Consider the following 22,885-nt stretch of genomic DNA (forward strand, 5'->3'; position numbering starts at 1 on the left):
TGTGTGTGTGTGTGTGTGTGTGTGTGTGTGTGTGTGTGTGTGTGTGTGTGTGTGTGTGTGTGTGTGTGTGTGTGTGTGTGTGTGTGTGTGTGTGTGTGTGTTGCAGAGGCGGGATGATCCAGACGGGTGAGCAGTACCAGTTTGTTCACCACGTCCTCAGCCTCTACGAGAAGCAGCTGTCCCACATTGTAGAGGAGTAGAGACACACCACTGTACTGTACCTACTGTACACTGTACCTACTGTATTGTACAATGTACCTTCTGTATTGTACACTGTACCTTCTGTACTGTACACTGTACCTACTGTACGTACTGTACTGTACCTACTGTACTGTACCTACTCTATTGTACACTGTACCTACTGTACTGTACTGTACACTGTACCTACTGTACTGTACACTGTACCTACTGTACTGTACACCCATCTCAATGTCACCCTTTAGCACACACAACCACAAAAACAATAACAGACTATGTCAGCCTCATCCAGCCCCCTTTCATTTCAGAGGCCCACGTACGAGAAGCCCAATTCTGACATAAATTCCTTAATTCGGCAAGAATTTGACTGATTTGATTTGCAGACCATGCTCTAAGAGTAGCAATAACTACATGACTGTCTGGCCCCACTTCTAACGCAGACATTTGTTGTCACACTTGGCAGAGGTCTGTCCAGTAGGATATTTGATGATATGTCCCGTCAAGTGCCATGTTAGATTATTCAGACTTCTCCAGATAAGAAAAGCCTATATTCACGGTGTTGTAAAACAATCTCACAGTGAGGGACCACCAGTTCGTCTGAAACGTAAACCGCCAACTAGCTTTTCTCTCCTGTTACAACAAAACCTCCATACGAGCAAAAGACGTAGAAAATGTCAATGTTCAAAGTCTTGTGCTCACTTGGCCTCTTCAAATAAACACAGTACAGCAGGCCTTTCCAAACTCCTGGTGCTTCTCAGGAGCCACCTCATCTTCAGGTTTCATGGTGCTCCGTGTTCATTACCACTGACTGAGGCATGTGCCATAGATCTCTATGGAAACACCGAGGAATGTAACCGTTGGGTAACTAGGCATTGTGTGCAGTCTCTTCAGTATTACAGTACCGTGCGTATGTGCAGTCAGTCATCATGATCTCCATGGTAATTCATCAGACATCATAGCCTCATAGACTTTCACCAGCGTTGTCAGGTGACCACCGAGACTTGGGGGGGACGTGTGCATGTCTCAACTTCTGAGTTCACACATGAGAAGTAATGACTGGCACATACAGTAGCATAGGAATCCAGAGGCGGAGGTGCAGATCTGCTAGTGAAACGTGCACCTGTTACATTTTTTCCCCCTCACGGGAGTCAAATAGCCTGGGTGCCAGTCTGTTTCGGCTCGCTTGCCAAACTCCTTATGGTATTGTCATGTTTTGTCAATTCAAATTTGGTCTGCAAAAGCAACAACAACATCAAAAAACAGATCTGGGACCATGCTAGAAAATCAACATGAAAGTGCAAAAGGGTACGAATGTAAAAAGGTTGCAAGAAGAAACAAAACCTCTAAACTGGACTTTAATGGTTTAGCTTTCCTTTTAAACGTTATTATTCCCCTCTAACAAAGGATCCAGGTGTTAATGATGATGGGTAAACCTGACCCTCCTGACCCTGCCCATCAGCGCCCTCTCTGTGGGGTTGGGATGATGATGACCTCTGCTGACAACAGTACCCTGAACACGTGCGTGACGTTAGCAGCCCATGATTGTTGTATAGACAGGCCAAGCCTACTCCGTATAAAGCACAATAGACTAACTATGGTTGTCTCTCTGATGTTCAGCTGTAAAATGTTCATGTCTCTGTGTCGTGTTTTGACTGTGTTGATTTAAATGGATTGCATGTGCTGTATGGGACTCTCATATGTCCGTAATCAAAGCGAAAGTGATTGGTTGTCCAGCTTTCTGTTGTAATAAGGGTTCTCCGATTATCTTGCTTGCTCTCTGCCAATGCTTTTGATACAGTTTGCTTTTGTGAAACCAACCAGAGATATTTTTAGAACCGTTTTTTATACAATCCTTTCGAGTAGATGCCTTGTGTATATTTTCCATTTACACCACAATGGAATGTAGCTCATACTGTGGTCAAACCATTGGTTTATATCGCAAGATTTGACAGATACAAATGTGACAACTACCCAAGTTACCTTACAACAAAAAAACATTGATTGTTTTGTCTTCAGTATGACTTTGATGCCTCTAGGCTTTGCTTCAATATGCTTTGCTTTGTGTGTCCTTGAGGTTTTTTTTTTTATCTCATTTTCTTTTCGAGTTTTACCCCAGACCCAGTTTTGACACAGTCCTCACACATTCCCCATCTGTGGTTTCAATTGAATTCAATCGCATATAAAGGAAAACCACACTATGGGTTCACTCTAAATGTTTATGCCAATGACGAACAGCTTCCGGGCCACGATTTGAATGTGGTTGACACCTCCGATACTTAACATTGACCGACTGCATGGTTTCTCCTTGGCGCGTAATTGATTGCATTGTGGCCTGTGAACTCCAAGCTAGACTGACCTCACATCGACATGAGAAATATCAACTACTCGTAGGACAGCTAAAACAATGGGATTAAGAGTTGTATGGAAGAAACCTCTAAGGACTCTGAATCTTTGATTGAATGCAGCTGGTCCATTACAGTGAACACCCAGCAGGAGACAATGTCACTGGTTTGTTTTAAATGGGCATCTCACAAAGTAAAAATGAGAATTTCATCCTCTGATTGAAACGGCCGTGACATGTTGAGTTTTGAAGATGGAACAACAACTGAAGTGGAACCGCTAGGAACTTGGAGAAGTTGGAATTCAACTATGAAATCCTTTCCTGATAACGCTCGTTGCAATTGATCCAACCGCTTTATTTTGAGTGCTTGTTGTCTGTGCTGCCAGGTCTTATTCTGGTTATCATAGTGAGGGAGAAGATCATTGAAATAGCCAACCCAGTGAACAAAATTGGTTGAAAATACTTTGAATATGTCTTTTTGGTTGAAAATATGTCTTCTCAAACAGTTTTTTGCTCACTGGGGAAACTATCAGACATACTCCAACCAACCAGCAAACAGCCTACTCTCCTCTGCTTCTACAGTATTGCTTTTAAATTGTGAGTTTTTGCATCCAAATAAAAGTAGATTTTCATGAATCTGTGTTGTCATTTCTCTTTAGAATGCCTGCTGTAGCAGTTGTCAGTACACAACTATAACCACTAGATGCCAGACTATACAATATAATACAGTGCCATACAACGACTACAACCAGAGAAAGAGGCGAAGCGAGAGGGTTTACTCGACCCAGAATCTGTCCATGGAATTTTTGTATGGAGGTCAATGAGAGAGAGTCGAATTTAGTCAACTTAAAATGTCATTCCTCATTTGCTACGCCCGGTTTATTTGATTGAACAGAAGTTTCGTAATGGTTATGTTACGAATGCACTGATATAAGTGGACACCTGGCATTTCGGCAACTTAAAAAAAAACTTCATATCGGAGTTGTGACTGTATCTGCCCTTTCATTGGCTGGAAGGATCTCACCTCCCCTTGCCTGCCTTCCATCGTTGAGGACATGAATTTCCATTGTTAGAGCAATCACTTGTTAATATATCATCTGTGCTATGACACATAAAGACTATCCCATTTTATTATGAGAGCAAAATAACTCACAATGAGCATTGACCACCACTACAATTGTAGGATTTTATGCCTATAAATATTCATATGGATCTAGTGTTGATGTTGTTACTGTATTTCTTGGGTAGACCTTTATTAGACTGTATTGTATGTTTTGGTTCTCTCGGGTATATGCATTTTTTTTCCTTTTTTGGTTAACTGGCTATTCTTTATTTTCATTCACCCTGTATTGAGCCCTATTAAAGTTAGTATTTGTCATGGCTCTATATAAAATTAAAATTAAATTGATCCAATTTTGTGGTTCTTGACATTCTCATGAGATGCGTCTTTATTTCACTAATGTCAAAGTAACCCGAAAAAAAATCCTAAATTCTTTACAATTCAAAATGGCGGCTAGAGAGTTTATTTTTTTAATTCATTCCGTGGTCTTACAGACAAGGGGGAGATGAAGAGGGACATCACACAGACCAAACCTAGACATGTCCTGGGATCACAGGCAGTCGGCCAGCTGGTGGCACCTTAATTAGGACGGCTCCATTCCATTCACTCCATTCCAGCCATTATTACGAGCCGTCCTCCCCTCAGCAACCTCCTGGGCCCAGGATTCTGCACACATTCTGCACACCCATCCAGCAACCTTTGAATCGCGGTTGCACAAAAGAGCCTTTTCCTCTCTAAGCGACAGTGCATGACCCCTACGGTCCCTAAAGCGTGTGAGCTCTTGACAGCATGTTGCGCCGCACGCGAGATCAAGGAATAATCGTGCACGTCTCCTTTAAAACCAGTGTCCCTTTAATCCACGGCTCAGAAGGCTGACGTCAACTAACCCCTAAACCGCGGACTCCGATTGGCTGAAAATGACGTCAACCTGATTTTTTTTCTCTCTCCCTTCTGAACCATGACCTCATCCTTAGTTCATTTTAGTGCTAAAGGCACCTTCTGGTTTCCAGGGACGTTAATGCCTAGTAAATGCAGATTGCTTATCTGTAATTGCGGCCACACTGCATGACCTAAATACAAGCGAAACAATTGTAGTGCTTTAATGTGTTAATTTCCTTTACATTCCCAGCGCTGTCAACTTTGCGCTGTGACCACAGTGGCTCTGCTGTCGCACAGTGTTTCATTACCCTCGACCCATGACAAGTAAACAGTGACCCAAGTTAAAGCGCTTTGAAGAGGGCTGCCGTGACACACTGTTCCTTCACACATGGAGGTTAGCTGATCACAAATCACCAAGCCGGGGACACAGAGGTGAGTATTTGTGGAGCCACCCCCCTCTTGTGCAGCGTGTGATCAATCACTTCAATATAAGGTGATTTTCCCTAACCCTTACCCTTTTCCTAAACTTAACCCCAGTCTCCTAACCTGCTACGTTAATTATCCTAACATGCTATGTAAGTTATCCTAATCTACTACGAAAAAGTCACTTCGGTTTTAAAGTGGCGTGAAAATAGTTTTCCCCGTTTGTTTTCCAGTGATCGGTCAGCTATTTGTCAAATAATTCCTCCCCTTGCCTATTACGTTAGCAGGGGGCTAACGTTAGTTGGCTTGCTACAGTAGTGCGGCGTGGTTACGTCCCCCTGCCGTCTGTTAGTGCGCAGCCCCGTATAATGGAAAATAATCAAACCTGGGCTTATTTCTTCTTTATTGTTACAAATACCTGGTATCTTCGCATTTTTTATTTTCATTTTACGGTAGGTGGAATGCAGTAATTTTTCTGTTTTTATTGTGGGGCTATTAATCCTGTGCGCGATGAAAGGGTGGTCGTTTCGCATGTAGATATCCACACGTCACAACAGAACAGTAAATCTACTGCACCGCACTATCATTCTCAATTGACGCGCCCGCGCCTGTAGCCTATAATGTAGTCTAATTATCCCCCCAAAATATACTACTAAACATTTGACCACAAATATGTCTATTCCATATCTGGTCTTTCTTGTGGCAATATCTCCATTGGGTGTATTGCGGTGCGTTATTTTTGTGTTGCGGCTCGGTTTTATTGTCGCGTCTCTATTTATACTGGATCGTGGGGGAGCGGGTATTGTCACCAGGCCAGAACACCCCGTGGTTTTCATCGTGCTCAAAACCAGAAATACATCGACATAGGCTATATGTCTTAACATTTTATTTGTGGATATTTTTCCCCCCTTCTATTATTTCCCTGCCTTTTATTGTTATGATCATGTTATTGACCTGTGATTTTATAACAACGTGAGGTACTAACACTATAGGCTACTGCTAATGTTGTCTTCGTTACGTGATTGTTTAAGTTGAGATATGAATGCTAGTGTCGCTGAGATACAGCTGTATTGATCACGGAGAGCAGCCCAGTGTGATGTTATCTCCAGACGACGCTGTCCCTTCATAGCCACAGGGAGTAGGGGTGCTGCAGGATGTGCTGAAGGTGCCCCCCCCCCCTAAAAAACAAAACAAAAAAAACAATCGCACCACCCCCAAACTACTTCCCGAGGCAATGTGTTCCTTACCCTGTTTATCAAAGCATTCGGAGTTGGCCCACCTCCTGCACTATCGGTACCTGGAGACAGCAGATACTCCCGTTCTAACCAGTGCTATCATGTTGTATGCTAAGCAGATAAAGTTGTAGGTGCTGTGGACAGCATTCACACGTTGAACCAGATGTAGGACCTTCGCTTGTAGGTTCACCTGAAATGTAGACCGAGTGGGCTATGTAAGACTAGTGGAGATGATGTGGAGATGATGAACATCATTGCATTACTGTGTGTCACAGCAGGTGCAGCTACAGCACTGAGGGTGGTGATGCAATGTCTGTACTGTCTGCTTTCCCCTCTGAGAAGGTGCTGTAATAACAGCCGGTCGTTACAGTATATGGTTATTGTGCTGTTTGAGTTCCGAGGGAGCGCTGCACTGAACACGGTGTGTGTGCGGGGCGTTTCTAAGTGTGTGTGTGTGTGTGTGTAAACATTAAACAGCAACTGTGTACCAAGTACTTTACCTGTCCCTCAGATATGTGGCCCTGTGCCTCACTGGATCCTAGGCGGTCCATTGGTAGCAGCAGTGAATAAATCCTGTGTGGTGGTGGTCTCCTGTGGCTCAGTTGGTAGAGCATGTTGCTTACAAAGTAACTTGCTTTGGATAGATGTTTCTGCTAAATTGCATATCTTATTATTCTACTATGATGGCCCAGGGACAGGGGGGTAGATGGTAGATAAGTGCCGACACACACACACACACACACATACACAGCAGGGTTGAGAGATCAACTGGAGTTCTACATGTCTCTGTATCTGTCAGCTCAGCTCACTGACCCTGTTGTCATACCCCTGTCATTAGTATCCACACCCACACAATGGGCATGGAGTCTAGAGTCAGATTGAATCCTGCAGGGAAGTTCTCTAATCAACACGCTTAACAGTATTGCCTGTATACGTGTACGCTGTCAGTGAAACTATATTCGTTCATAAGGGAGGGTAGCGAGTATTTATTTACATTTTGGGTATTTTCCATTGGAAATCATTGTGGGTTTGGGTTAAGGAAATGAGAGCTTGGGATTTTAGGTTAACCACACATGAGATATGGCATTATTTATAGAAACATGATCGCCTCATGATCAATGGCCATAGTGTTCAATGAAGATTGTGTTCTTTGTTGAGCCGGGGTTGGATCTTGCTGTGGTCACCACTGTGGCATTTGTCGGAGCAAAATAGTCTTGTCAGATGTTACACTGGTTATGTTACACTGGTGTCCATATGGAACTGATTATCACAGCAGGAGCACTAGCCTTAGGCCCCAGGCCTGGAGGAGACCTGCCTGGGCTGCATCTCAATAGTCTGCAGTGGCTTCCTTTCCTCCTCCCTTCATCGCCACTCAGGCCCTTATCTATAGTTTTTCCACATCCGTGCAGATGAAGGAAAGGAGTCAAGGGGAGGACTATTGAGATGCACCCATGTTTTGGTTGAGTTGTTATAGGTGATTGCTGGTCAGTACAATAAAAGGGAAAGAGGACATGGCATGGGATGAAGCAACTGTTTGTGTTCCACAGATTCCTATGAGGTCTGTGGATGACGTTATTGGGAGTTGATGATTAACCCGGATGAAGTTACCTCGTCGTTGGGTGTCCTCCAGTTGATCTCTTTGTTTAACCACAGGGTTATGTGTAATTATTGGCCTTAAGAAGACAGCCAGCATTGAGTTGTTTATTTGAAATGTATTGAATAGAAATGACTTTTTACTAAATGTAATAACTAAAATCATTTACTCAGTTTGAGAGTGTTGGTTATTTTTTAATTCATGTTTCGTTTCTCCTGGGCTACTACAGGACCTAAAGTTGCATATTTTTGTTAGCCTCGTCCTGACAATATATGAACCTGTTCCGATCACTAGTAATTGGTTAGTTGTGTTGGAGCCAGCCTAAGTGGTGGTACCTTACCCTACCAGTACCCACTAAACAGCATCCTCCCTCCCTCTGTCCTCCCCGTGCCCCCTGCTCTACCCAATATGGCTGTTTCTATGGCAACCCGAGAATCTGCTCCAGTCAGTTCCACCTGTTCCACTCTTCTGTTTCCAACTTCTCTTCTGTACATCCAAGATTTAAAAATAAAAACAGACTCCCGCTGGCTATTTTAGATAGTTTGTTTTTTTCCCCTTCTAAATCTCTGAGTTGTTTTTTAATGGTTTCTAAATACAAGATGGAGGAGACTTGTTATGCAGGAGAGGGAATGAAGTTGCCATGTTCAATAAGGATACTGCGTTGCCATGGTGGAGGATGCTGAGGTTGGGGCCTCCCCCTTCTCTGCTCTCTTACCTCCCTCTCAGTCTAGACAAACAGAAGGGAATGAGAGGCAAGCTGTGGTGCAACGATGGCGTGATAGCTGGTACCTCTCTCCTCCCTGTTACAGATGTAACCTGCACACCCCTCCCCTCCCTGCCATCCTTGTTGTCTGCATAAGAAAACGAGAGAGTGAGGGAGATGGGAGATGGGAGGGAGATGGGAGGGCGGGCTCTGGCGCCATTAGACATAAGCAGCGTCCGTGTGTGTTGTGCTCAGCCTGTTCTTTAGTACACTGCACTGTCTGTCTGTCTGTCTGTCTGTCTGAACGACTCGACTGCCATAGACATGCTATGCAATGTGATGTTATAAAGCGTCGTAAGGATGGCATAGGGATGCTAACATCCTTGGTGCAGTGAGGCTACGCTAGCTGCTAGCTCAGGTGAGGAAACCAAATTGTTTTTTTTTGTATTTGTGTGGGAGAGAGAGGAAGGGGGGGGGGCGCCCATGTGTGGATTTTTGTTGACATGCATTGCATGTGATGTCTTTTGCTGGCCTACTATGGGTTAGTCACATGTTATCACCCGGTACTCTAAGCTGCACCTTAGAGACTGCTGCCCTATATACATTGAACACTGGTCACTTTAATAATGTTTACATACTGTTTTACCCACCTCATATGTAGACTGAGTGTACAAAACATGAAGAACACCTGCTCTTCCCATGACATAGGCTGACCAGGTGAATCCAGGGGAACGCTGTGATCCCTTATTGAATGTCACTTGTTAAATCCACTTCAATCAGTGTAGATGAAATAGAAGAGACGGGTTAAAACAAATAATTTTTAAGTCTTGAGACAAGTGAGACATGGATTGTGTGTGTGTGCCATTCAGAGGCTGAATGGGCAAGGCAAAATATTTAAGTGCCTTTGAACGGGGTATGGTAGTAGGTGCCAGGCGCACTGGTTTGTGTCAAGAACTGCAACGCTGCTGGGTTTTTCATGCTCAACAGTTTTCCGTGTGTATCAAGAATGGTCCACCACCCAAAGGTCATCCAGCCAACTTGACACGACTGTGGGAAAGCATTGGAGTCAACATGGGCCAGCATCCCTGTGGAAAGCTTTCGACACCTTGTTGAGTCCATGCCCTGACGAATTGAGGCTGTTCTGAGGGCAAAAGAGGTGGGGGTTGCAACTCAATATTAGGAAGGTGTTCCTAGTGTTCAGTGTCATCTTATATAACTGCTGCTGTACACATCTTTTCTATTCATATACTGTCCATACTGTGTAAACCCACTATCATATGCATATATATTTGTATTCCAGACTCTGGCATTGCTCATTATAATGTTTGTTAATTTATTCGGGGGGGGTGGGGGGCATAAGCATTTTGCTGCACCTGCGATAATAATTGCAAAATACTGTATGTGTACGCAACCAATAAGATTTGATTTGTTGTTGCGTATGCTTTAGATTTGTAACCATGCATATTGCGTATACGTGTGTCTACTCTTTCACGTCAAGACACGGTAAAGTAGAGCAGGGAATAGCGAGCACAAGACGTTGAAAAAGACATTACAAGACGTTGAAAAAGACGTCTTTTCAACATCTTTTCAACCCCAAAAAAAGATGTACTTCCAACGCCTTCAAAGTATTTTGCTCAAAGTAGTCCCAGTGACTTTGTGTTATGCTGGAGGAGTCCGTTAGCTCTAGCTGTCTTCGTATAGAGGTTAGTTAGTTCTTCCGTGGTCGAGATGCCGTGCTAGCACTGGGAGCGTTGCCAAGCAACCTCCTATCGTCTATATATCTCTTTTCTATCTCTCCTCTCTTCTATTTGCCCTCTCTTCTATCTTCCTCTCGCTCTCTCTCTCTCTCTCTCTCTCTCTCTCTCTTCAATCTCTCCTCTATGCTCCATCTGCACGGCTCTCTACCCCTCCCATAGCCTGGAGCTAGCTGTGTTGCTAGGCTGAGAGGTCCTTGCGGAATAACAATCCCTCCTTTCCCCTCTTCTCCTACCCTCCCTGTGCGGGGGAGATATGTCATAGTAGGGGTTAAAGGTTGTTGAGTAGATCATGGCCCCCGTCCACGGACACTGCTGACTGACTGGATGCTGACCAGAGCACACTCTTTCTATTTTGTCTGTCTCTCTTTCTGTCACCCACCAAGTCCCCACTATTCTACTGGACAGGACTGAATGTTTCTTGTTTCTCTCGCTCTCTGTCTCTCTCACGCACACTTTTTCTCTCTCCCACCTCTCTCTCACACATACACACACAAATTCTTTCTCTTTCTCTCTCGCATAGTCTTTCATCCCCTCTCCCACTCCCTACACACATGCTGCCTTTCTTCCTCTCTGTCTCCATCTCTTCCCCCTCTCTCTTCCTCCCTTCCTCTCTGTGTTGTACATGGTTGTCAGTGTGTGTGTATGGTGAATGGTGCATTCCGCAAAAAAAATGCTGGGTTGTTTGGTTGACCCAACTGCTGGGTTGCAGACGTTGGGTCACTTAGTTGGGTTGTTTTCTTTAAAAACTGCTGGGTTATTGATGCTGTGTGCTGAGTTATTGATGCTGGGTGCTGAGTGATTGACTGCTGGGTTATTGCGATAAGATCCAGCGGGTCAGCTCAGAAGACCGAAGGTGTGGCTTAGTATGAGCGTTGCTTTCAGATAGTTAGTTATTTTTGGCCACCCGTGAGACAGTCATTCCGGTTAATTTGCTCTGTTGTATTGTTATGACATGTTAAGGTTGAACGCTGACACTTTTGAAGCTTTGATAAGGCTTACACGAGTGTATGAGTTCTCCAAAAACCTATGCATATCCCAATGTTGGAATATGTAAATACAAATGTTATACATTTCATATTAGAACATTTCATGTGAAAGTAAAATTCAAATTTTCAGTGTAAAAACTTAACATGATGAAATGGAATGACATTTATGGGTGGCCAAAAATTATTATTGGTATTTTTTCATTTTTTATTAGGATCACCATTATATGTTGCGAAAGCAGCAGCTACTCTTCCTTTCGGTCCACACAAAATATGAAACATGACATAATACAGAATATAGGCAAGAACAGTTCAAGGACAGAACTACATACCTTTAAAACATCACACATAGCCTGCATATTAGTAAATATGTTCCGGATCCCTCCGGTACCGTTGCTCGTGCCGTGCACCAGTTTCGGAAGGTCTACGTCACCGGCCTCTAGGCACTGAACTGTGTCATTACGCACACCTGGTTCCAATTCCTCACGGACTGTATTTGTATAAATGTGCCCTTTGTTTCACCATTGGGCTGCCGATTATTGTTCCAATGTCCTTTGGTTGTGTGAGTACCTGTGCCTTGTTGTTTTGGCTTTCGTGCCGCTCGTATTGTGCAGACGATTACGCGTCTCATCCCATGTATTTATTCAAGGTACTCCTCGCTCTTTTGTTTGGGTTTCAACCCTGTGTTTTGTGTACGTGTTTGTTTGGTCTTCGTCCCCATGCCTTTACACGGCACACTGTAATTTGGGTCAACAAAAAACCTTATTACGCATTCCTGCGCCTGTCTCCCGATCCCTTTATACCAACGTGACAAAATACACACAAAATATCTAGGTCAAATAGGGAACACGGGTTGTGTCGTGAGGTGTTGCTTTAAATGTTTGTTTTTTTAAACAAGAATTGCTGTTCACTTGAGAAATCTGAGATGAAAGTTCCGTGCAATCATGGCTCTATATAATACTGTACGTTTTCTTGAATTTGGGGACTGTGAAAAGACCCCTGGTGGCATGTCTGGTGGGGTAAGTGTGTGTGTCAGAGCTGTGCGTAAGTGGACAATGCAAACAATTTGGAATTTTCAACACCTTAATTTTTCTTATAAAAATAAGTGATGCAGTTAGTCGCTCCTCTACTTTTGGCCAAGAGAGACTGGCAGGCATAGTATTAATATTAGACCTGTGATTACAGTGAAGATCAAGACATGCCGCTCTGTTCTGGGCCAATTTGAGCTTTTCTAGGTCCTTCTTTGCAGCACCTGACCATATGACTGGGCAATAATCAACATAAGATCAAACTAGAGCCTGCAGGACTTGCACTTCTGGAGTGTGGCATCAAAATAGTCGATCATCTCTTTATCACGGACAGACCTCTCCCAATCTTTACAACCATTGAATCAATATGTTTTGACCATGACAGTTTACAATACAAGGTAACACCAAGTAATTTAGTCTCAACTTGCTTCAGCTGAGGTCTAGAATAATTTGTACCAAATACAATGGTCTTAGTTTAAGAGATGTTCAGGACTAGTTTATTACTAGCCATCCATTCCAAAACTGACTGCAACTCTTTGTTTAGGAATGCAGTGATTCCACTATCTGTGGTTGCTGACGCATATAGGGTTGAATCATCAGCATACATAGACAGACGGGCTTTGTTTAATGCCAGGGACAGGTCATTAGTAAAAAATCAAATAGAGAAGAGTAAAGGGTGTGGACTTACAGTTTGTAATATTTCTGAAAGTCTCTTTTAGGACATCCACCCCATCTTGGGAGAATAGTAAACGGTTCTTAAGTTCTTAAGGTCCTGGACCTCTCTGGTCATGTCCATCAGTATTTGGACAAAGCTCTTTGAAGCCATTTTCTAACTGCTTGTAGCACCCTCTTTGTTTGTTTAAAATGTCCTTCACTTATAGAGAAACATTGTCCTCCAAGCCGGGCGCATGCACGCTGACATCGGTCGCCAGCTGGACGGCGCTTCCTCCGACACGTTGGTGCGACTGGCTTCCGGGTTAAAGCGAGCAGTGTGTGAAGAAGCAGCGCGACTTGACTGGGTCGTGTTTCGGAGGACGCATGGCTCTCAATCAAATACAATTTGATTTCATTTTGATTTGACAAGACTGTAACTACCAATTGGATATCACAAAATTAGGGAGAAAAAGGGGTAGAATTTATTTATTTTTAATTAAAATGAAACATCAACAACCGATGGTTAAATTAACCCATGTTTGGGTAATCTAAACCACCCAACATGCTGGGTTATTCACGCAACCCAACTGGCAGGTACTGCAGTGTGAATGTTCACATGTGTATGCATGAAGTGTGTGTGTGTGTGTCAGCTGACAGTCTTGACAGTTGCGGGGGTGGTGGTGGGAGTGAAAGTGATTATGTGTGATAGATGAGAGGAGGCAGCCCATCAAGTTTGTAGAGGGTTCTCTGTGATAAATGACGCACACACAGGGACACACACACAGACTGTTCATCTGTGCCCAGACCTGCTCTGTGAATTCTCTCCCCCCCCCCCTCGGCTTAATTTATCTCAGCCTCTCAGTTTCCTGTTTCACAAGATGCCACAAAAGAGACCCTGCACCCACCACAACAAACACACACAAAGTTTCAATTATACCATGCGTACTAGTCCGTATATAAAGCGCCTGTCTATTGTTGTGATCTCACCTGCTAGTCTTGACGATAGCTCCCTCAGATCTCAGGACAGATTGAGCCCAGTGGATGATCTAGAGCCCTTGTGAAGTCTTAAAATAACATTTTATATCCATGTTTAGTACTCCAGTTATTTTTATATGCGAGGTGAGCGAAGTCTGCACATAAGACTGTAAATGCAAAAAATACTGCGCACACTTGACATTGAGATAATGGGACTGATGGCTGATGTGGTTTGTTTTATGTTGCTCTGATAGCAGCCCAGAGTCTGGTATACGTGATGGAAACATGGGGGACAATAGGCTACTGTGTGGTGTCAATCATCACCATGTCATGTTTCCAAACTTCTCAGGATGAATGTTTCAGTTCACCTTAAATCTGTCTTGTAACCCTTACACCCATGTGTTTCAAAACTCCAGCAACGTTTTTAAAAATCTTCTACTTTCATATTCATCATCTCCAGCACCACCCCAGCATCAACGTATGTGAAAATTGCACGTTTCTATATTTTGTTGTGAAAAAAAAAGATAGAGGAAGATATGTGTTTCCAATGACATCATCGGTGTGCATCATGTGATTTTTTTTATTTTTTTTTAACCAATTATAATTGGTTGATGTCATTGGAAACACTTTTCTTCTATATATTTTTACTACAAAAATTGTGACATTTTCCCTTTAAGGTTTCATCTCCTTAAAGTTAGCGGCAGCTCAGTTGCCACTAGTTTAATGTTACAAAGCACTTCATTTATAGCCATCCACATGAAAAGGGACTCTATTGACCTTCTTCTCTCGCTTTTTTTCCCTCTTTGCTTCTCTCCTCAGAGACCATGGATCTCCTGAGGCCTGCTCCAGTGGCAGTGGCTTCTCTCCTCCATTGACCTCCTCTGCTCTCCTCCATTGACCTCCTCTGCTCTCCTCCATTGACCTCCTCTGCTCTCGTCTCCTCTTCCTCCGCCGATACCCCCTCTCTCCACTCATCCACCCCTCCCCCCCTCAACGCCACCCCTCCCCCGTCCATCCACCCATCCTCTTGCAACCCCTCGTTGTGGCATCATGGCGGGGGAGAAGGGACCAGCCAGGCGGAGCGCCATGGACATAAAGCGCCTGGCAGGGTTGATCCAGAGGGGGGCGGGGCGCCTGCTGGTGATTGACAGCAGGACCTTCTCGGAGTACAACGCGTCCCACATACAGGGGGCGGTCAACGTGTGCTGCTCCAAGCTGGTGAAGCGGCGACTGCAGCAAGACAAGGTGTCCGTCACCGAGCTACTGCAGCCCAATGGCAAGGTCAAGGTAGGTCAAGGGGTCAGGGTGGATGTGAGTCCCCATTTATTGTCCTTCAAGAAGAAATTTGTTCAACAGTTCACCAGGTATGATGGTCATGCTGGCCAAGGGTCTGCCCACGGTGTATCATTTTATGTCTATGTTCTAGGACAGTGTTTCCCAACCCTGGTCCTCAAGTACCCCAAACACTACACATTTTTACTGTAACCCTGGACAAGCACACCTGATTCAACTTGTCAACAAATCATCAGGCCCTTAATGAGCTGAATGAGGTGCGTTTTGTCCAGGGCTACAATGAAAATGTGTACTGTTGGAGATAATCGAGGACCAGGAAACACTGTTCTTGGAGTCCAGTACCAGACATCCATTAATGTCCTCCGATGCTGCTCCGGTAGGAGTCTGTTACGTGCTGTTCTGTGTTGTGTGGTTAGTCTGGATCTCTCTGGCGAGCGTCTTCTCTGCCCTGGATCTCTGGGTGCTATATTTGGCTGGCGGGCAGTTGTACTGTAGGTTTTATTGCTTATTAGTGGCCCTGAAACTGGATCCTCCCTTTTTCCATGACTTCTGCTCCCAATACGACAGCCTTTTTTTCCCCCCGTAGCACGGCCATGGCATGCTACATAACTCCTGTATTTTTAGTCACTGTGTGAAACTGGAGAAACTCAGCGGGAATCCCAAGTGTGTATGATGTGTGTCTGCAAGTTTGTGCATGTGTGTGTGCTCTATCCAGGGGTTTTACCTGACACATAAAATCAAATTTGTCACATACTTAGGAAACAAAAGGTAGACTAACAGTGAAACGCATATGCACTGGCCCTTCCCAACAATGCACAGGGAAAAAATGAATCCATCACAACAGAGCTGTGGAAATTCCATCCTCCTTCCTACAGCGGCACCAAGACAGACACAGTGCTGTAGAGGCATAGTTTGAACGTAATCCAACCAAAAATGCCAAAGAACACGGCCAGAGCATTGCTTCTGCGATGCTATTGGAGCCAGATGACACATTGCCCTTTAGTATCATGAAGACGGAAACATTTGGTGGGATTTCCTTTTTAGGTGTGACACAAGCAGTTTGAGTGGTAGCTCATAAAAACCAGTGGTCTACTTCCTGATGTGAACCACCTGACCCTGGATGCCTGACCTAGCATTTATGAGTGTGTCTCGTGCTCCCTCTCGTTCTCTCTTTCTCTTCCTTAGCAGGTTATATTAATGCTTTAATCACCTGGAGTCACTCTCTCCAACGCAGCCTGTAAATGTAAATTAACTGTGAAAATTAGAGGTGTCTGACATGAGTGGGGGCAGCATCGCCTTAGACCTCCAGTCAACTTAATTAAAATATGCTTTATTTTCAATACTTCTGGATGTCATTGTTCCCTGGGATTGAAAGACACCCTTAGCTTGACATGCTCACTCTCTTGCCTCCTCTCTTCATCTATATTTTTCTTCCCCCTCTCTCTCTCTCTCTCTCTCTCACCCTCTTTCTTTCTCTCTCTCACCCTATTTCTTTCTCTCTCTCACCCTCTTTCTTTCTTTCTCTCTTTCTCACTCTCTCACTCTCTCACTCACTCGTTCTCAGATTCAAATATGCTTCATTGGCATACTGCCAATGCTCAGGCTTACAAGCTAAGGGTCTCTCTCTCTCTCTCTCTCTCGTTCTCAGATTCAAATATGCTTCCTTGGCATACTGCCAATGCTCAGGCTTACAAGCCGGTTAGGTTAGAGCCATTATTATCCTGAGCAGGATGTTGTTGCGCAACCCTTCTTTTAATAGACCAATGGCTAAGGTCCTCCAGTCAGTGTGTAGAGACCTTGGTCTGGTTGGGATGCTAGAAGTTGTAAACATAGACATTTAATCTGACAAAGCCTCTTATAGAACTATTTTGTTATTGACAGTGACGATACACTGAGTATACCAAATATGAGGAACACCTTCCTAATATTGAGTGGCACCCCCCCCCCCTTGTCTTGCCCATTCACCCTTTGAATGGCACACATACAAAATCCACGTCAAAATCCTTCTTTAACCCATCTCCTCCCCTTCATCTATACTGATTGATGTAGATTTCACAAGTGACATCCGTAAGAGATAGCGTTCACCTGGATTCACCTTCAAATCAAATTTTATTAGTCACATGCGCCGAATTCAACAGGTGTAGACCTTAAAGTGAAATGCTTACTTGCAAGCCCCTAACCAACAGTGCAGTTTAAAAAAATACGGATAAGAATAAGAGATAAAAGTGACAAGTAATTAAAGAGCAGCAGTAAATAATAACAATATATACCAGGGGGTGCCGGTACAGAGTCATTGTGCGGGGGCACCAGTTAGTTGAGGTTGTATGCCTCTTGGACCATTGACAATTTTTAGGGCCTTCCTCTGGATGGCAGGAGGCTTGCCCCAGGGATGTACTACCCTCTGTAGTGCCTTGCGGTCAGAGGCCGAGCAGTTGCCATACCTGGCGGTGATACAAACAGTCAGGAAGCTCTCGATGGTGCAGCTGTAGAACCTTTTGAGGATCTGAGGACCCATGACCAATCTTTTCAGTCTCCTGAGGGGGAATAGGCTTTGCCGTGCCCTCTTCACGACTGTCTTGGTGTGCTTAGACCATGTTAGTTTTAGGTGACGTGGACACCAAGGAACTTGAAGCTCTCATCCTGCTCCACTGCAGCCCCGTCGATGAGAATGGGGGCTTACTCAGTCCGCTTTTTCCTGGCAAAACACGGTTCCTTTTTTAGTCCTCTTCATCTCCTTTGTCTTGATCACATTGAGGGAGAGGTTGTTGTCCTGGCACCTCGCGGCCAGGTCTCTGACCTCCTCCCTATAGGCTGTCTCGTTGTTGTCGTGATCAGGCCTACCACTGTTGTGTCATCTGCAAATGTAATGATGGTGTTGGAGTCGTGCCTTGCCGTGCAGTCATGAGTAAATAGGGAGTACAGGAGGGGGCTGAGCATGCACCCATGAGGGGCCCCTGTGTTAAGGATTAGCGTGGCGGATGTGTTGTTACCTACCCTTACTACCTGGGGGTGGCCCGTCAGGAAGTCCAGGATGAGGCCTATGTCATGGGAAGGGCAGGTGCTCTTAATGTTTTGTATACTCAGTGTACATATGAAGTGTGTAAAACAGTATGTAAACATGCGTCTGTAACTTTCCCACTCCATCATTATTCACTATTTATTCAGGGTTACCCGTAATCATGGTAGCATCCAGATTAATGTAGAAGTGTTTAGAAACGTATTCTATTCTTATCTACAATAAAAGGGACTCCAAAATGTCGTCATAATACATGATGAATCATTCATTTCTAATGGGGTTGAGAGGCTGACAGGTCTCACAGTGGTAAGGCACCCTGTGGGGTGTCTCTCTTTCCTTCCCTCTCTCCATCTTCCTCACACGCTAACTGTTTTATTTCATCCTTTCTCTTTCTCTGTTTATATTTTAGCTGCACTGCTCTCTCACACACTCTGTCTCTCTGTCCTGGTGCCTCCCCCCGCCTCTATTTCATCATCTCTCTATCAACATCCCACTTTCCGATCTTTCTCTGTTCCTCTTTTCTCTCTTTCTTCCCAGCATTGCCCTGTGGCTGGCTAGCTGTTGTTATTATCCCCCCCCACACACAAACACACATACACACACACACACACACACACACACACACACACACACACACACACACACACACACAGTAAAGAGGATAATGCTGCCGATTTAATGGTAGGCTGGATAAAGCTGGAACGAGCCGGGTGAGAGGGAAGGTCCACACGGCCCCAGAGAGTCCTTTGTTATTGGCTAAGCATGACATCATCCCCCTTTGTGTGGCCACTGGCAGGCCGCGAGTTGGGCACGTGCAGACCGGCTGTGTGGTGTTAATGCAGGCTCCCACCCAACCCACCACAAACACCCCCACACAGCCTGCCAAGGAAGCAAGGGACACCATAGTGGGTCTTTGTGGGATTGAATGTAGGAACCTGAAGGGGGTGGGAGCGAGAGAGGGCGTAGTCATGGGTGGGCTACCTCCTGCCTGCATCCCATTGAGTGAAAATGGCAGGCGTCCCCCAAGGCTCTATGCTCGGCCCTTTCAGATTTCATCATCACAGGGTTAGGTTCAGTGAACTCTGTGTATGGACTGGAATCAAAATGGTGTCTCCCCTCCCTCCCTACATAACCCCCATGTAGTTCACTGGCAGGCTCTAGTAAACTAGGTCAGTTAAATACAGTAGGCTGTGTGTGACCGTATTTATGTGTGGTGTGTGGGTGAACCTTGAGCTCCACAGCATCATGGCTCCCAAGTCAAAGACTGTTTTATGGTCAGGCTGGGTGGTTTCTTGGCTTAAGCGACGCTAATCCCTCCACACTGCTTAATGTTGCTGAATGTGGTGTAAGAGTGAGCCTGGACCAGGGCAAGGTCTGACATATGGCGTGGAGATTGACTAGCTCCAGTCAGGGCCATGGAGACACTTAGACCCGCCCTTTAGGGAAGCCACCATACTCTCCTGTTCTCTACTGTAGTACTATATTGTACTATGTAGACTGACAGACACAGTGTAGCTCAGACAATAAAACTAAATTTGCACATGCTCGTTTTTTGCCCCTCTCTCTCCAGTTCATCAGCAGTTGTTTCAGTCTTTGCTGACGGCCCTTTACTGAGGTTCAGTTGTCACCGGTTAGTCTTTGATGGTAATTGGTCCATTTGGCCAAAGACTGGGTTCCGGCAGCACGTGTCCCATAAAACCGTTTACTAAATAAGGATCTCCGTAACTTCTACTTAGGGTCCACCATATGCCACCTCCCAGCTAAGGATCCTGGGTAATGACTTAATGTAGTGCAATGCCTCTTGGGTCACCCAGAAGACACAGATGCGTTGTCGTGTCCTTACTCGACATGACAAATATCTTCCATAATTTGTCTTGAATATGGATGAGACATTTAAAAATGGATACATTTACATGATGCGTATGATAAGTACCATATGTCGAACCATAGATGTGTGTTATTTGCATTCACTCTAGGTAGTAGTGACTGAAAGTGGATTGTCAGTTCACGGTATCATTCTCATTTCAACCCGAGACTCCAGTATACAATAGGCTGCCCAGGTGTCATATTCTGACCCGTTGAAATGTTATTTCCAGGTAGTGGTGGTGACGGAGTAAGCGTACCCGAGGATAGTGTCGTACTGAAGTCCATCCAGGTACAGCAGTGTAGACATAGTTTTTAGGTCCATTTCCAGTTCTAATTAAGTTTACAGTAATATGCCTATTGCACCACTCAGGGTAACCCAGTGTGTGTCACAGCCATGTTGACTTTAAGGAGGGCACAGCAGGGTTTTGGGGGATTTCCTTTAGGGCAGACGATTTAGTCAACCTTACATTTTAGCCCAGCCGTGACCGACGCTGTGTCTTTCATTCCCACAAGTGATGTCATCAAGTGGTGAGTCACGTGTCATACGGTGTGTGGTTTGTCACACGGTGAACCTGACCTGACCTGACTGACGAGAAACAGGATGTGTTGATGCTGGTAAAGCCTGGTTAAGACACACAACAACAGGGAGAGACTAAAGGGTCACTCCAGAACCAGAAGAGCTGGGAAGAAAATGCACTCAGATGGCCAGTTTATTAGGTACACCCATCTACTACCGGGTCAGAACACCATTTGCCTCCAGAACAGCCTGAGTTCTTTAGGGAATGAAAACGTTGCTCAATTTGTATCCAGGAAAACATTCCCCACACCATGACACCACCGCTACCAGCCTGTACCATTGACACCAGGCAGGATGGGGCCATGGACTCATGCTGCTTATGCCAAATCCTGACTCTGCCATCGGCATTACGCAACAGGAACTGGGATTTGTCGGACCGGCAATATTTTCCCACTCCTCAATTGTCCAGTGATGGTGATCGCGTGCCCACTGGAGTTGCTTCTTCTTGTTTTTAGCTGATAGGAGTGGAACCCGGTGTGGTCGTCTGCTGCAATAGCCCATCCATGACAAGGACTGCCGAGTTGCTCGTTCCCGAGATGCCGTTCTGCACACCACTGTTGTACTGCGCTGTTATTTGTCTGTTTGTGGCCCGCCTGTTAGCTTGCACGATTCTTTCCATTCTCCTTCAAGTTTTCACCCATGGGACTGCTGCTGATTGGATGTTTTTTTGTTTGTTGCACCATTCTTGGTCAACCTTACATACTGTCGGTGCGTGAAAAGTCCAGGAGGCTCAAAGTCGCTGACCTTTGCTCTCTGTTTTGCCCAGCGTTCAATCAAACAGTAACTGACTGCCTTGATGCCTGTCTGCCCGCTTCATATAGCACGCCACGGTCACATTTTTCATTGTTTGTAGGGGCGAACCATTTTCTTGAACGAGGCCAACCGGTGTGTGTGCCATGTTTTCTCACTTTTCGGGTTAAAAGTGGCCTGAGCGAGATGTGAATGGCAGCGAGGGAAAGGGGGGTATGGAGAAGAAGGTAGAGAATGACAGAGAAGGAGTGTGGGAGAGATGTGTTGTCCTGTGATGTGAAACATGGCCATGCTGGTGTGACAAGGTTGGCCCATGTGACACATTACCTCTTGAACTACAATAATAATAATAATAATAATAATATATCCCATTTAGCAGACGCTTTTGTCCAAAGCGACTTACAAGTCGGCTGGGGCCACTACTTTTACATATGGGTGGCCCCATATGATGCACGTGCCCCTTTTATTGGACAGGTGTGTGTGTGTGTGAGAGAGAGAGATTGTGGGTGAGGGGCAGTGGGAAAGTCCCTTTATGGTGCCCATTCGTGGTGTACGGTCATCATCGGTCATTGGAGTGATTTGGGTCACTCGATCTGTCACACTCTCTCGCAGCAAATGATAGAGGGGACCTTTGCCCAAACACGTCTGAGCAAACACACACACACACACACACACACACACACAGCAGTGCCAGCTGCCAGTGCCAATCAATGACATCATATCACCATTGAGTGTTATCTTTACTGACGGGCTGTATGTATCACACCCTGCTAGTGGACTCTGCTACAGCGCTTTGATGGTTAGAACCGTCACCCACCTGCAACAATCTACTGGGAATCACATGAACAGATAATAACTGCCTGTGGGGACTGGGAGGCAACAGATCACTGAACTTGTTCCATGAATTCCTGACCTCTGAGGTTTTCATGTCTGATAGAGGCACTGTGGTGGGTGACCAACACACACACACACAGCTCTGCATTACCCTTGTGACCAATGACCCTGTACGCACGTCTGTGTGTGTGTGTGTCTGCATCTGCGTTTGGCATTCCTTTCTGCAGCACCTAATCTCACGTTTCTCCTGTCCGTCTTCTCTGCAACAATACACCTGTTTCTGCTCTACAGCACTCCCGTCTTCTCTGCAGTAGCAGTTGAAACCATTGCGTTTCTACCCAGAACATTTTAAGCTCTCACTGCATGCCATTTCCCCCTACTTGCCTGTGTCACGTTTGTTGCTCATACAGTTATATTTGAAGCCAGACGTCTCGCTGTTATACACAGATAGTACTTCAGCTGAGAGGGTGAGGTCTTAGAGTCACAGAGGGAAAAGGTTTTTTATCTTCTGTCGTACATTTTTTATATTGCTCATTTCCCAGGCAATGTGAGGATACAGTCCTCTCTATTTCTCTGCTTCTCTCGTTCCCCCTCCCTCCTTATCTTTGCGGAGGTGGGAATGCAGACGACATGATTAGCCACTTTTCTCTATTTACATCCTGCTGTGATGCCAGCTCACTGTTGGCATTTTGACTTCCACGCTCTATCGTTTTTTTTGC

General features: G+C 45.0%; 2 protein-coding genes across 4 annotated transcripts in view; both read left to right on the forward strand.

Annotated features, from left to right (window-relative positions):
* The window catches only part of LOC135509580 (tyrosine-protein phosphatase non-receptor type 5-like), a 28,838-nt gene extending 25,663 nt beyond the window's left edge, over nucleotides 1–3,175 (forward strand). For both annotated transcript variants that reach the window (XM_064930350.1, XM_064930351.1), the window contains one exon: nucleotides 107–3,175. In XM_064930350.1, coding sequence (XP_064786422.1) covers nucleotides 107–200 — 94 coding nt within the window. In that variant the 3' untranslated portion in view covers nucleotides 201–3,175. The remainder of the gene's footprint in view (nucleotides 1–106) is intronic.
* A 1,412-nt stretch (nucleotides 3,176–4,587) lies between these two features.
* LOC135509581 (dual specificity protein phosphatase 8-like) overlaps nucleotides 4,588–22,885 on the forward strand; it is a 68,262-nt gene continuing 49,964 nt past the window's right edge. Inside the window, exons 1-2 of one of the 2 annotated variants that reach the window (XM_064930352.1) lie at nucleotides 4,588–4,910; nucleotides 14,650–15,117. In XM_064930352.1, coding sequence (XP_064786424.1) covers nucleotides 14,881–15,117 — 237 coding nt within the window. In that variant the 5' untranslated portion in view covers nucleotides 4,588–4,910; nucleotides 14,650–14,880. Of the gene's footprint in view, nucleotides 4,911–5,268; nucleotides 5,354–14,649; nucleotides 15,118–22,885 lie in introns of those variants that run through there. The other variant, XM_064930353.1, reaches the window with a different exon arrangement.

Source organism: Oncorhynchus masou, chromosome 22, assembly GCF_036934945.1.
Source record: "Oncorhynchus masou masou isolate Uvic2021 chromosome 22, UVic_Omas_1.1, whole genome shotgun sequence".
Lineage (NCBI taxonomy): Eukaryota > Metazoa > Chordata > Actinopteri > Salmoniformes > Salmonidae > Oncorhynchus > Oncorhynchus masou.